This window comes from Helicoverpa zea, chromosome 31 (assembly GCF_022581195.2).
Source record: "Helicoverpa zea isolate HzStark_Cry1AcR chromosome 31, ilHelZeax1.1, whole genome shotgun sequence".
Taxonomy (NCBI): domain Eukaryota; kingdom Metazoa; phylum Arthropoda; class Insecta; order Lepidoptera; family Noctuidae; genus Helicoverpa; species Helicoverpa zea.
The window spans coordinates 10,625,758-10,642,338 of NC_061482.1; the positions used below are offsets into that span (position 1 = coordinate 10,625,758).

Genomic DNA, 16,581 nt, shown 5'->3' on the forward strand with positions numbered 1-16,581 from the left:
ACTGTCGAAAAATATTTTGGTGATAATCGCACATTGACACCAAGCAACGGAATATATTACCATAGAGCTAAAGTATGAATGTGGAAAAAAATACGCACTAATAACCTTTTTTCGAAATTTATCATACCTTTATCCATTGTAAATGTGCCGTAGCTGCGATTACAGTACACTACACTCAATACTTTTGGTACATTTTGGTCAAGTGCACATTTCGATAGGTCTACATACACATAATCTATTGTATCGTAAATCTGTAACACAGACATTTACCGCGTAAATTATTATCAACCGTGTCACGAAAGCATAAGAACCGTTTCACCTTGTCAAAAGCTTGAAGTATCTCCTTAGCAGTAAGTGTTACTAATTTGTGGATCGGTAGGTTCGTTAAGACTCAGAATGGTGAAGCAATGAATGCGAGTATTTGAAAAGAGATGTATTTTTATAGAGTTACATATTTTTTATTGTGAATATTTGATATTTCACGAGATCTTTCGTTATTGTAGTATGTCTATGGTAAAATTAATTGTAGGTTACTGTGTAAGTTAGCGCATTCTGTATGGAGTACGTTTAAGTTGATTTTCTGTTTATTCTCCCGTATATCCTTTGATCAATTAAGTAAGAGCTATCATTGTGTTAAGTGATAATAATGTAAGTTTAAAATAGTAATGTGTTATGTTATATGGAACATGAAGCAGTCGGCCAATTGAAAGCTAATTTTTATGAGAAATTTAATGATGTAAGAACTTGTTAAAGTTACTGCGTTTTTGCGAAAAATGTAATCTGCTTCCTGGCTCATATAAATAGCGAAAACCAAACAATTTAATAAAAACAAAAGTACGATAATTCAACGAAACACTTGAGTATTTCAAAAATGTTTAAAATATATTCACGTTAAGCAAAGTTCATGGAAATATAACGCAAAATTATTGTTTGCTCAACATGTATTATATTATTCTTCGATAGGCCTAAGTACCGTCACAGAGAAAAGTAATTGACTATTTAAGATGAATTATTTTCTGTGACTGTACTCACTTAAGTACACCTCTTCAAGTAACATTTAAATGTAGACGTAGTATGATTGCACTTTATTAAGGTAGTTCGTTAATTAAATTAAAAACAATTTTCATTCACGTATGTCAATTTCGGTCATTTTTGTCAATTTGTAATAAAAAATTATCTATCATAAAATGGTTCTCACTCGTTCTTTCAGTAATAATCTGAACTAGAAAAATCTTAATTCGGTAACTTCAAACGTTTGAACATAATAGCGTTTAGTAGATGTGGTGTTTTCTGTAAGCATTTATACAATTTCTTGAATATCCAAGAACAATTCGTAAATAAAAAAGATTCCTAAAACAATTAAAAATAACTGAAACTTACTGATTAAGGGTCAGCAGTTTCGGACGGAATCTGTTCAGAATGAGACTGATAGAAAGAGTGTGACGTTATTTTGTTATAAGTAACTAATTGTAATAAAAAATGCGTATGATCTCAACAGGTCAGGTGATGTCTTCCAAAATATGTCGTTCAGCGCTTAGCAGGTATATTACGCAAAACATTGTCCTCCATTGAGTACATCACCGCTTTGCACCACCGCGGTATAATCCGCTAAAACTTTGTTAGCCACTCTTTATTGATAAGGTAAAATCGTTTGTAAAAATCGCTGGTGACTCTCTAGAATGTAAACACAGGCGCCGTGCATTAGGCTATCAGGGCGCCTGTTTCACAAATGTACCAGCTATGTTCGTGATGTTTATGTATCTATGTACGTCACGCCAGCCGTCGCGTCTGCTCCCCGGAGCCTGCCTGCCTCGCAATCAACCATTATGTGCGAGCGTTATTCGCGATCACACTGAATGTTAAACTCGACATCTCATAAAGGTTGAAGCTTCACGGTACCACAGGCTGTTACCGAGTAAAATACTCTATACCAAACTTGTTCTAGTCACCAAGTAAGATATTATTTGTTTGGTCAATTATTTATTAGAAAGCTCGAGAAGCTTTGAAGTTATGAGGCGGCGAAGCTACAAGTAGATTTGCTTTGTTATTATTTAGAGCCATCACGATATTTTTTGATAGATGGCGCTAAAGTTAGGCCTAAGCTGCAGTCGACACAAATCGATTTTGAGCTTAGAACACATTTATATTATCTCGCTCCAAATGTAGCTACTTAATATTTAAAAGTAAAATACATTTGCTGCTTTTTTCCATACTTCAATGTATGTAAGGCACATTCATGCTGAAGTGATAAATTTATATGAGCGTGCCATTAGTACTGCACAACGTCTAAGTAACGTGCACTTTGTATGTATTTGTACCGACTGCAGCATCAAATTCACTATTAACATATAAGGCTCGTCTAATATTAGAATTACCTAAGCTAACATAGTGTAATGATTACGTATTTATTACTTATTTTCAAATAGCTTAGTAAAAAAATAACAAATATAAAATCTGAAAGCAATACGATTCGTACAATTCTTAGATTACTTTGTAAGGCAAATTTTTTACAATAAACTTGTTAACCAGTTATTGCGAAAAAAATTAGAAGTATAAAAAATGCATATTTATTATAGTGTAAGCTATACGAGTCTAATTATATTCTTACAACCTAAATTACTGTTAGCCTTTACGAATTATTGTAAACTAAACTTTAGGATACTTTCGTAGTTTGTTTTAGTTTAATTTGTTTCCCTAAACCTTACATAGTTGTAAACAGGAATAACGCCAACTAATACATAAATAGATACCCAGTGCATTGTTACAAATAAGCCCTTTTGATAATAAAATAAACGAACATACTTTTTTTATTATTGAAGCTGTCGATAAGTTTCGAGCTGATCTTGACTGATATAGAAATAAAAAGTTTCTGATTGCCGGAGCGCATCTGTTCCGTGAGGCTGTCGAGAGTTTATTTTTTGCCGTCTAAAATTCTAGCCGCGGAAAGCCTAATTATTATTTAAATAAATAGCGGTCTTTCTCTTCAATTTCGAAACTTCTGTGTAAAAAACAATAGCGCAAAAGAACATTTTATATCAGTACAGCAAAATAAAAAAAAATATTTATAAAAACTCTTTTTTACTATAATAAACCATAAATACAAAATACACTCTCAGATCAAAAACAAATATTTGATATTCATTTCACGGCAATAAGTTAAACGTAAATGATAATTAAAAATAGTTCAAACAACATTTTTCGGAACTCATATCAAAACTAAAAAGTAAACTATGAAAGAGTTTCCAATTAATATTTATAGACGTGTGTATAAAACTCAGGGAAGCGTAAACGTGAAGAGTGGTACAAAATATTCTCGTTTAAAAATATTAAATACCAGAAGTAATTCATAGACACGACGCATATTGTAAGCGTACGTACACATTGGACGGACGAAATGGCTTTTGGTGCCTGAGTATTTTTCATTTATACGAAGTTTATGATAGTAGTGTGATTTCAAATTCCTAACCCTCGTCCCATCATCTCATCATCATCTTCCTGCCCTGTTCCCAAGTGATTTGGGGTCGGCGCCATTGCAGCATGTCTTCTACCTTACTTCTATATGTGACGTCATCCCACAAGTAACTTGTTCTTCCTATCCGTTTCCACACATGCTTTCAAGAAATTTTAAATTGAAGCCATCGTCTTACTGTACAAATTCCGAAAATATATAGGTATTTTTTAAATAATTTATAATGATCCGTAGTGGGCGAGTCCCACTTGCACCTGCCCGGGTTCATTCACTTTAAAAACGTTTACAGTTTTGTGAAAATTGAAAAACATTTCAAATAAATTATAAATCTACTAATATAACGCGATAAAATCCGTAAAAGTAGTTTTATTTAAATGTCTAATATTCGCGTAAGTGTCAGAAATCAATAAATCTACTTTACAATTTTTCCCCTCGTTCAAAAAGCATTTTTAATGAAATATCAATTATTTATACAAATATTTAAAACTACCGATTCGTTTGACCGGAAAGTTTTTTTGAGTAATGAAGGCTCGACGTTAAGCGAAATTCCATGTTTCAATCGAATGCAAACATCAAATATGTTACGGATATTCACATCGGAATGCAATTTTGTACGGACAGACTAAATGAACTGTTTTACAAAAAAATATGAACACTTTTGATAAATCTTTCTTTTGTAAAGATTGAAACTAGATCTACTACGTATTTATCTACTAAGCTGTTTATCTCGTTTTTAACTTGTTCATAAAATGTATAGTATTTTATACGATTTCATAGAAAATAATGTAATAGTACGGACTTTTGTCTTTCATTCAACGCTATGTATGTTCCGCTAAGTAGAATACACCACTGGTTTCTCAAAATACTTCACTATATATTTAATTTATACTTGCTTTCTGTATTCACTTCAGTGGGTACATACTCTTTATTACATACTTATGATGAGTAGGTACCTTCTCACAAGCTTAATCTAAAAATGAAAAGTTTGTAATAAAATATCTAGAGCGCAGAACGTAAATCTTTAAAAACTACATGTAAAAAGAGAAATATACCTACTTATACGTAGAAAACTTTCAGATAGTAAACATATAGTTTCTTATCAAAGGTACCAAAAAGCGAGATGGGATGTATCCCACGAGTAACAGTATTTCTTTAAAAATACAACGAATTAATAATATTGTATACATACATATTTGATTTTTAATATAATATTCATATATGGTAACAGCGAGTAATCGTGGCGAATTTAAATTACAACGACTGTAAGTTAACATAAAAAAACATAGGTGAAAAATCACAACCTTTAAAAATCAAAAACATTTATGAGATAAAAAATAGAAAAAAAGGAAAGATTTTTGTAATATTTGGGCGTTATAAGGTAATTTTTATGTTGATCTACCGGAAGAAAGTTTAATATCGAAAACCATAATATTTATATAAAATATTTACTTGCAGAAACGTGATATTTATTGACAGAGGTCCAGTATATTTTTATGGTAAACGTCATGTTTACTTTATTTCGAAATTATTATCAAATTACTTATGGTACCGTATATGTACTTTAGAAAATGGAATGGGATGGTTTAGCCTACGCGCACACCATAGACTTAAAGTCGGCCGACGGTTGGCCCTGTGAAATCGTGAACGTAATTGAAAGTTTTTAGTCGGTCTGATACCGGACAAATACTGATCGTTGTTACGTGTGTACTATTCATCTTCATACTGATTAAGAACCCAAACTAATTATCGGCCGACTAAAAGTTTGTAATGTGTGGATAGTCTTAAAAGTGAGCAACTTAAATAAATTGTTATGAATATAATCCTGCAGTAATTGTAACTATGCTATTTTTGCATTCACACTTAGCAATTGTTAAATCTATTATAATCGTAACAAGCTTCGAATAATAGTAAAGCTTTAATCGATACTTCAAAAGGCTTAACGCTGTTTAGGAAAGTTTTGAACAGTAATTGTAAATTTATTTTAATATTTAATAAACATTTATTTGTAGTTGATTTGATTTAACATTATAATTAGCACGCGTTAGGTTTTTAAATCAATATTTGCCACACTGTATATTTCCATACTGTTTGTACTAAATTAAGGTATATTTCAATTGGGATCAAGTTTCTATTTTTATTACGTTTTGTATTCTTGTAGTTTTTTTAACAACTCTGCCCAGTGACTTCGATTGTTTTATCTAACTTGTTTAAAAAATAACTTGTTTTGTACTTATGCCGTTTGTGTTCGCGGACGCTGTTGAGGAATGTTGACTAAAAAAGCACATATAGTACAGATTTTTATCTTACGAAAGCGGGTGAGCCAAACTTGTGTGTGTAGATTTACATACACATTGTCCCTGTATGACTCGGTGACTCGGCCACTACTGAGTCTCCTGACCTTATTACGAAGACAATGTGCTTCGTGAATTCACAACCAATAGCTCACCCGAGAGATAAAACATGTATTTAGTATTTCAAGCAAAACATTACCGAAATTATTACTGATCTGTCCAAAATCATTCAACATATAAACAATATTGTATCATTGATATAATTGTATAGTACATTAGCCAATAGACATGATACAGCCATTGCCAAAATTTCAAAGTCAGACATTAATATTGAGTCCAAAACATTTTACCTATAGGTACACAGATTCTTGTCACATTCTTCAACAGCAGACCTCGTTCACGGTTCCACTGCGAGGCACTAAGCACTGTCCATAACTGCAATAATGTTTCCGCTAACTATAGGTAATACTTAGCCTGTAATTCTATAAATATACTTGTAGTACACTCATTTGTTTTGTTTTATTTTGAACCCTGTAAACCCTGTTGAAACATAATGGTTTATTTATGATAGATAGTGCATACGTCTTTTAGATGGTGGGGTGTCGTGTTCAGAGATAAGTAAATAAACCGAATACTAATTAATACACTTTTATTTTCTAACTCCAATTAGGTTACATGGGATTTGGTACGGTCACAATATTTAGTAGCGTGCGTTGGTAGTGCGATATACGGGACAACTGAGGAGGCGAACACAATGCAAGTACAGTATGAACAATATTGATGCGTCAACAATTAGTGTAGGTCCCACTACATCATTCCTCCCCTTTTTTTTAAAAAAAATTTTTGACAAAAGATTTTTTTACAAAAAAAAATATATTCTTATCCAGTTACTATATAATCCAAGAAGTGCTTACAATGTTCACAAACAATATTATTAAATTACAGTCTCGACAAAAATTTGCTTACAGTATACATTTATACAATAACAACTTTGAAACAAGATGCTTGACGGGTTGTGCGATAAGCGCATGTTTGTCTCAGTACTACTGGCTTTGTACCTAATGGCTTAGTGATTAAAAGATACACCTCTCGTGCCTGAGAGTGCAGGTTCAAACTTATGTTCATTATTACAAAGTAAATATCAAATACAGAGTAGAAAAAAATCTATCTTCAAAAAGGATAAAACTTTCTAAAAAAAAAAATCTTAAACTAAGTACAAAATGTTCTTAACCTTTGTGTTATACTCTGTTCTCCTCTCTTGGAGTCATTGTGGCCGGCCGGTACCAACAATACAAACTATGCAGAATGTCCTACGATCGAAAAACAAAATATAACACACTACGTCCTGTAACTGCCTTAAATCTATGTAATACACTACTCATATACGTCTATTACAGTTGCGGAACACTTCTAGAGAGTCCGTCTTGACATTTAATGTGATTACATACATAATAGGTAACATGAAATATACATAATCTATATTATATACGATATACGTTAAGGGTAGTTATCATGCCGGGTTACTCTGCTATACATATTAAAAAATAAAATTACACGCTTGGCCTACTCGTACGAATGACCAAGAGTCTCCAGTATCCGACATGATGACGCCATAAAAAATATACATTCACTACTGTTTAACATTCACTACACATTCACACAAATATAATATCACTTGAGAGAACGAGGGTTTTTGATCAGCATATTATTATCACAGCACAACTTTGGCTGTTGACGGCGGACTCATTGTATGTTGAGGTTGCACAGTTTCGACCTTAATACTAGGTACATTTTCTCACGCCTCTAATGAATCTTCGTTTCAGTGCGTACGCAAATACCATGATTAACATTATTATAATAACTATCATCACTATGCCAATAATATTTAGCTTATTATGCATGTGGGCCACATTAGATACATTTTCGTTTACAATGACGTTCTCTTTCGTTTGATTAGAGCCCATTTTGCTAATTTAGTCCACTATACTGATGTATCGTCTCAACGTAAATGAAATTAAAGATCGCGATACCACAATTTGAAACTAATGTCCTAAATAAATCTGCAAAATTGACATTTTAACAATAAAATAATTTATCGGTATTTCAATGGCTTTTTGCTTACTCGACCAGTTCGCGTAGTATAAACTTTACTATCGGGTTCGTCCGTTTGAATTGTTACTTTTTTCGTAACTTTTCGACAAACGGTATCCCTATTACTATTATCAACTACTTTAGATTGCGATTCATCCTCTATTAACATGTACGCTGGTTTCAGACGATCTATAGAAACTTTAACTTGTCGGTCGGGCAACTGAATACAAAATACTTTATTATCTCTAGTTATGACGCGATATGGTCCGTCGTAAGGTGGTTGTAACGGTTTCCGTACTGCGTCATTACGGATAAAAATATATTCACAATCATACAAGTCTTTATGCACAAAAATCTTATTTGGTGACTTATTTTTCCTATTAGATGGCTTTAACCCGTCAATTACAGCTTTTAACTTATTTACGAAATTTTCAGAATCGCTAATTTTCAAATCAGTTGTATCATAAAAGTCACCGGGTACTCTAATATTACTGCCATACAACATTTGTGCAGCGGTTACGCCTGTATCTAATTTTATCGTTGTGCGTAACCCCAACATTACAGTTGCCAATTCGTCAACCCAGCATTTATTATTTAAGCGAGCCATTAACGCGGCTTTTAAAGATCTATGCCAACGTTCTACTAAACCATTACATTGAGGATGATACGGAGTTGTACGTGTCTTTATAATTCCCATTAAAATCATTAATTCTTTGAATAAGTTACTTTCGAACTGACGACCCTGGTCACTAGTGAGCTTTATGGGACAACCAAAACGACTAATCCAACCTTCATATAATGTTTTCGCTACGATTTCTGCAGTTATCTCTTTTAGTGGAAATGCCTCTGGCCAACGAGTGAATCTATCGATAATCGTTAAACAATATCTATAACCTTCTGGCGAGGTTGGTAACGGTCCTATAATATCAATATGTATATGCTCAAAACGTTTAGTACTTTTAAAGGACTGTAAATCAGAAACCGTATGTTTTTGAACTTTCGCTCTTTGACATTTTACACATGTTTTAGCCCATTTACCAATATCTCTATTCATTTCAGGCCAAAAATATCTATCTTTTACTAATTTTTTACTTGTCTTAATACCAGGATGACTTAAATTATGAATAGAATCAAAAGCTAAGCGACGAAATTTTTCAGGTAAATATGGTCTTGCACTATTAGTAGACATTTCGCAATAAACATGTTTATCAGTATCGAGTAACGTTACACGTTTCAATATTACTTTACTGTTGTTGTTTGACGCCCTCAATAATTTTGCAAGCTGTTCGTCAACTTCCTGCGCAGTGGCGAGTTCTGCGAAATCTAACGTCGTGGGACATGTTATTGTTTCAACTCTAGATAATGTGTCAGCAACTATATTATTATTTCCACTAATGTGTCGTATGTCAGTACTAAATTCACTAATAAACATAATTTGCCTAGTTCGCCTAGAAGTTTCTCTATTGGTACCTAATTTAGTAAACGCGAAAGTTAATGGTTTATGATCTGTAAAAATTATTAATTCTTGCCCTTCAACTAAATTACGAAAATGTATGATTGCTAAATAAATTGCTAAAAGTTCTCTATCATATGTACTATATTTCTTTTGTGCTTCAGTTAATTTTTTCGAAAAATATCCTAAAGGTTTCCAATTGCCATCAACTTTTTGTTGCAATACTGCACCTACACTTGTGTCTGATGCGTCCGTCATCAATGACAAAGGTGTATGTGCCGATGGGAAATACAATAAGGTAGCATTTTTAAGATCATCTTTACATTTTTCAAAATTTTTCGTAGCTTCAGGTGTCCAATTGATTTTACTTTTATCCTTACGCTTTGAATTCCCTAAATATTTATTTAACGCTGCCTGATGATCAGCTGAATGAGGTATATGAGCTCTATAAAAATTTAACATGCCTAAAAATCTTCTAAGTTCCTCTACAGTATCCGGCTTTGGAAAATCAATAATCGCTTTAACTTTATCTTCTAATGGTTTAATTCCTTCTGTAGAGACTTCAAAACCCAAAAACTCTAATTTATCTTTACCAAAACTACACTTTGAAAAATTAATCGTTATACCAAATTCATTAAAACGTTCAAAAACTTTTCGTAAATGTTCTCTATGCTGCTCTTCATTTTCCGATGCAATGATGACGTCATCTACGTAATTGAAAAGAAAATCTAAGTCTTGTAAAACAGTATGATGCATAAAACGTTGAAAAGTTTGTGCAGCATTTCTTAATCCAAATGGCATACGCACGAATTCGAATAAACCAAACGGTGTTATGACGGCAGTTTTCTCAATGTCATTTTCCGAAACTGGCACACAATAATAGGCTCTATTTATATCTAGCTTTGAGAAAACCTTTTTATTATCTAACATATACGTAAAATCATGAAGACGGGGAACTGGATATCGATCAGGCTTGGTAATCGCATTTAAACGTCTATAATCTCCACAAGGTCTAATATTCCCGTCCTTCTTAGGAACAACATGCAAGGGACTTGCCCAAGCGCTTTTACTCGGCCTACAAATCCCAAGCTCTTGCATAATCTTAAACTCATTTTTAGCTTTTACGTACCTGTCTGGTGGTAACTGCCTGGCTCGTGCGTGCACTGGAGGTCCTGTGGTCTCAATGTGATGACAAACATTATGTTTAGGCGTTTCTTTGTACGAAACTGGTTTAGTTAGTTCTGGAAATTCACATAATAAATCATAATAAGGGCAATTATTTACGATAGTTTTCAAAGTGGGCTCACTAGAATTAGAAAGATTGCCTTTGGTGCTTAAAGGAGAAGGGAATGGCTCCATAGGTTCCTGGGCCCAGGTGTTAACTGAATCAAAGTAGCCTTATTTGTAAGAGGATATAATAACAAGGCTTCACTAAAAATTTGGTGAATTTTGGCTACCCAGAAACCAAGTTATCTGAATTATAGTAAAAGTTAGGTTATATTATAACATTGTATTTTTTATGTAATTTGCGAAATACTTCTGAATCACTTCGGTTGTGTAATGGTTTTATGCATGAAGCATGTGAAAGCCTAACCTGTTAGATCTTCGAGACATCACCCTACGCAGCGGCAACCGGCGCGTGCCCTGGACTTTGGCCGCGTTTCCACTGACGCGGAGCTGGGCGGAGAGGAGCGGAGAAGAGCGGTGAAAAGTGGTCAGTGTTTCCACTGAAGCGGAGCTGGGCGGAGAGGAGCGCAGCTGAGCGGAGAGGAGCGATGAAGAGCGGTGAGTGGTCAGTGAGCGGAGCAGAGCGGAGTGGAGCATGCTTTTGGAATCGCGCATTTTTACAGACACACTGCACGCGAGTCACGCACCGCCCCGCTCCGCACCGCTCCGTACCGCCCCGCTGTCCTCCGCTCTGCACCCCAATGCTCGCTGTCCTCCGCTCTGCACCGCCTCGATGTATGAATATTCGCTCAGCTCTGCTCCACCCCGCTCGTACTGTTTCCATTGAAGCGGAGCGGAGATTTCAAGCATAATCATTGGTCAATTTGTGCACCGCTAAGCTCCTCTCCGCCCAGCTCCGCGTCAGTGGAAACGCGGCCTTTCGCTATAGTCGAAGACAAGTTTCTACTTGCAATTTCCTGTAACCTATAAGCAGCAGGAACCAACCTTTTAAAAACTAAAAAAGGGAGAAGGAAGTAAAATAAAACACCAATATACTTAATAATTAAACATGTATTATCATTCATCTTCAATTATTATTAGAATGTCATCTAAAAATTGTGCAGGGGGTACGATATTTTCTTGGAATCTTGCCCAACTGAGATACCATATAATGCACATTACATGGGCACAGCAGCCTACAGTTCTTCTACCTACAATACAATTACAATAATATGATAATATTGAATCTCGTCCTCTTCGACAGCTATCAACTAAAATATAAACAAAATATGTTTTGCGACTTATATGGCGGGATTGTATTCGGCCTCGCAATAACCAAGAAGTATTTGAAGCTGACAGCTGTCGAAGAAGGCTGCTGCTTACCTCCCTGCACACTTCTATTATAAACCCATCATTTCCCCGCAAATGTTCACCAAAATAGGACCGTGCCTGCTTTAATTGATATGTACCTAAGCATACAAGAATTAATTCATCATATGACAACTGGGGAAAATCATTTAAATTATCATTATGAATAGTTATTGTTTCAAAATCAGCCCTACGTCTATTATATTGGTTGTTAACAATAAAATCACCTAATATGTTATGTCTATTCATATTTAAATTAATCTGATTAATGATAGCCCCACAGTCTATTCTATCGGTTATGGGAGGGTGAAACCTATTTATGAGAGCAGCAGCCACCTTAAAATCTCTTATTAAACTTCTTGAGGCTGTATTAAAATAACATTGCCTGAATAATTTGAAATCTCTTTTAAACCTACCGTTCACAATCTCAACGACCCAACGGCAAATGGTGACTGCCCTCGATTTGTTTGCGTCAAGTGTTGACAGCTGTGTTTCACCCTGCGCCAAAGTAGCAGGCACGTATGTCCTATATCCACATTGGTTTAACAAAGGTAATGAATCTCGGAAACCCCTATCCAGTATAAATACATCACCATTTTGGAAAAAATCCTGGAGTGGGTTTCCACTTAAAAATTCATGTCTCATTATATCTGAGTCTGACGTGGTAGCTGGATAGGGGCCCAAAACATCAATGATGTAACCATCTGTGCACACCATTAAAAAAGGTTTGGTTAAGTTCCTATATTTATGCAAACTGTATGTTTTTTTTTGATATAAATAATTAGAGCTTTTTTCAATATAACAGTAAGTTCCATCAAATATAGCGATGGGCCTAGAATCTCCTTCAAATAAAGCACTAGGAATGGCTAAGTTCCTTTCTTTTATTTGTTCTCTAGTGATGTGTTCTAAACCTAAGTGCCGAGGCACAAAATGTTCAGTTAATATGTCACGGGCTTGACACAGCCACTTGGCTAAAGTTTTCTTAGATGTTTTAAATAATGTTGCTAATCTTTCATTTGAGTCCCCACTTCTTAATTTGATAAGATAGGCTGCTAAAACTGAAGAACTATTACGAATTTCTATCAATTGTGGAACCTCATCAAATAATTGACGGAACTGAACTTTAGTAAACCCGATCCAGGTATGCACAACATGGTCGTCCATATTATCAATATTTTCAAAATTCAAAAACCTTTCTTTTGGGGTTTCTTTTAGTGTAAACATATCTTGGATATGTCTTGCAGTAAATGTTTGTAAATAATTACTCCTTAAACTATCAAGGAAGTCCCATGCCTCAATTACTAAATGTATATCACAAAGTCGATTATTTTGTGGTACATAATATTTATGCTCATTAAGCAACATTTTTCTCGTTGCTAGAGGAACTCTATATCGTTCAGTTCTCTGGCAACCTTCTATGAAGCACCGTCGCTCTGTTTCAACTGCCCGCATATAATCTGGCAATACAATTGTTGGTTCAGGGTGCTGTTGTACTGGTTCCACAATTGGGGCACTTGGTGAATGTAGTTCCACTGAGGGTTCATGCACATCATCATTACCTTGGTTTTGTTCTGGTTGAATGGAAACATTCTCAGGTTCGTGTAGAATGTTGTCATGATTTTCATCCAATTGTCCAACAGAAACACCAACTGATGATTGGGCTGGCGGTGGGTTACTTTGTGAGGAAGTCGAAGGACCTGTACTCATATGAACAGCAGCTCTGTCTGCTAATATCCAACAGGAATGGCATATACGACTTGCCTCGTCCACCTTCAAAAAAATAAAAATTCACTATTATACTATAATACAGTAGTCCAGATAGTAATAAAAAAAAATAACCCTAACCTAACCTGTGTCGGGTGCCCTTGTCTTTCAGTTAAGTGTTTTATTTTTATGATTTAGTGCTAGTTTTAAATCATGTTAGCTTTACAAATAAATGTTTTATTATTTTAACTAGCTGAACCTCACGGTTTCACTAGCATCTTTGTTTACTGCTCCGCTGCTATTGGATGTAGCGTAATGTTATGTAACCATTCTCAATAAATAGGCTATCTAACAGACAAGATTTTTTAAAGTCGGACTAGTAGATTCTGAGATTAGTGCGTTGAACGCACCAAACAAACTCTTTCACTTTATAATATTAGTATAGATATAGTTTAAATAATTTAAAATATAATACTAAACTATCTTACCGTTTGTGGTAGAATCCACTCTCTAATCACATTATATATCGCAGATTCACGAGCAGAATCATTACGAAGAAGGTGGTTGAACCGCCGGGCTAAGAGTGAACGACCACAGCGGAGACATACGCTTGAATGGCCAACTTGGGTTGGTGCATCAATCGCACGTCTTCCAAGAACCACATCTTGGGCCAAGTCCCAACATGCTTGGCATACAACGTTCTCACTGGTTACCTGAAATAACATAACCATTTAAATCTTGTTCAACCCCTAGTGCATGTTCAATAATGTCGATGTCACAACCGAGACCGAAATTGATTTATCGGGACTCGAGGGTGACCTTCACTTTTTTTATAAGAGAAATGATCAAACTCCACATTCCACAGATTAAAATATATGTCTATTTAAAGGCACACAGCGGGCGCGGCGCGGCGGGACGGGACGGCGACGCGACGCTGAGCAGTTGTAATGTACTAGATACTATGGACGACTTCACACAGAGCGATAGTTACCGTCGCGACGAGCGGGACGGCTCTGTGTGAAGTCGTAGTCGTCTAGATACTATGGACGACTTCACACAGAGCCGCCCCGCTCGACGCGACGGTAACTGTCGCTCTAGTACATTACAACTGCTCAGCGTCGCGTCGCCGTCCCGTCCCGCCGCGCCACGCCCGCTGTGTGAATAGACCATTACAACTGCTCAGCGTCGCGTCGCCGTCCCGTCCCGCCGCGCCGCGCCCGCTGTGTGCAGAGACCTTAAGCTAACTAATTGACTATTGATCTAATATAATACTGTCCAATAAACCGATAGATATGAAGTTAAAATGGCTTGCTAAAAGCACGATTTGAATATGTAAAAAATGGGTAAAAACTTACAGGCTGAGATGCACGCCACTGACGAATAACTGTTAAAATCGCCTCATCCTCCAAGACTTTTCTTCCAATAGAATTACTGCGACCAAGCGCAATCGTACAATTCATACAGCGATCCATGTCGTCGATATCCAATCGATAGGCGTAACAGTTGTCCAAAATCGAGAGCCAGGTAATTCAGAGTAGCAAGATCCGTCGAAAAGCCAAGGTCGTGGGTTTAAATAGTAAAACCAGGAAAATATGTGCGCACTCAGAATGAAAGAAAACAAACGAGTGCATCTGTCAGTCAGTGACAGACGCATGCCACCAACAAGTGTTGCCGGAATAAAAATACAGTAGATTACTAGTAATTCAGGCATTTCAGGCATTATTTAATCGATTATTTAGTCTTATTATCTTAATTTAAGTTTTCTCTCTTCCTGGGTAGAATCCTGGTACCATATTTTGTGATTTTATTTAAAAAAATGTAACGGTTTTTTTAATACATATTTCAGGTAGTTAACTGCTGGGCCCAGAAGTCCCCTTCTCCTTAGTTACTTGATCGATTAACCTTCGTCCGTTCAAGTCAATTAACAACTGAAAATTAGCTAAGAAGTCAGCACCTAATATTGGTTGCTGTACGTCCGCTAATGTAAATAACCAACGGAATGCTCGTCTTAGATTTAAATCTAATTCTAAGTACAATGTACCATACGTGTTAATCTGAGTTCCATTTGCGGCAAAGAGTTTATAACAACACTCACTTGTATTACCTTTCATGTAGGCTACTTTCCGCGGTAACACTGACACGTTTGCACCACTATCCACTAAGAAGTTTAAACCCGATTTCCTGTCTCTGACACACAGACGGTGATTCCCGAAGGCACGGTCACAGCCTCCCGTCGCAGACTGCACCGACTCTAGTTTTCCGCTGGCTTGTCCTTGTCGTGTTTTCTCTTCCAGTTACATGGATCCACACATTTAGTTGCCTTGCTGCGATACTTATAATGGTAAAAACATAACCAATTTGGATCTTCGAATTTCCTTGTGCGACTTCTTGACCCTGACCTGGATCTGTTGCGTCTAAAGTTATTCCTTCGCCAGTTATTTGAACGGCCTCGTGATCTTGACTCTAAATTTTGTAATCTATCACTCAATTTGTTTATTGCCGAAATAATTTGGTCCTGAGAACCGGATGGGCCTGGTTCCTGTTTGACAGTCGCAACACTGTGTATGGGAGTCGTCGTTTCCATTATTTTATCCGCTATTGATGCTAATTTCTCTAAATCTTTTTCTTCCGTTACTGCTAAAACTCCTCGCACCGAATTTGGTAAATGATTCTGCCACATAACTATGAGTGTTTCATTATTTACTCGTCCCCTGGCTAGGTCTTGCATTTTTCTTAGTAATTGTGATGGTTTCTGGTCGCCTAATTCCATTTCGCCAATGAGTTTTTTTACTTGCCGCTCTTCGGATTCTTGATATATAAATATCAACTTATTCTTCAAGGTCTCATATTTATTTTTCTCAGGGGGATCCACAAGGATCTGTGTAACTTGCTCAACTGCGTCCGGGGGTAATTTTGAAATAAGGACCTGGTACTTTGATTCGTCGGACATCTTCTGAGGATTTAGAACTGCTTCTGCTTGGATAAACCATGTTCTAGGCGACTTCTTCCAAAATTCCGGAATTCTAGCTGTGATGGAG

At 35.8% G+C, this 16,581-nt stretch overlaps 1 protein-coding gene across 1 annotated transcript; it reads right to left on the reverse strand.

Moving 5' to 3' along the window:
- Positions 1–11,524: 11,524 nt before the first annotated feature.
- LOC124644754 lies at positions 11,525–15,425 on the reverse strand. The gene is made up of 3 exons (XM_047184274.1): positions 14,899–15,425; positions 14,032–14,256; positions 11,525–13,609 (listed from the first exon to the last, which is right to left on the reverse strand). The coding sequence occupies exons 1-3, from the start codon at positions 15,013–15,015 to the stop codon at positions 11,549–11,551; spliced, it is 2,403 nt and encodes an 800-aa protein (XP_047040230.1). The 5' UTR covers positions 15,016–15,425; the 3' UTR covers positions 11,525–11,548.
- Between the last annotated feature and the right edge of the window lie 1,156 nt (positions 15,426–16,581).

Coding starts and splice junctions, on each gene's coding strand:
- LOC124644754 (XM_047184274.1), bottom strand. CDS start 15,015: ATGGATCGCTGTATGAATTGTACGATTGCGCTTGGTCGCAGTAATTCT. Junction 14,257..14,898: donor AGTGGCGTGCATCTCAGCCT/GTAAGTTTTTAC, acceptor ATGTTATTTCAG/GTAACCAGTGAGAACGTTGT. Junction 13,610..14,031: donor AGTGGATTCTACCACAAACG/GTAAGATAGTTT, acceptor ATTTTTTTGAAG/GTGGACGAGGCAAGTCGTAT.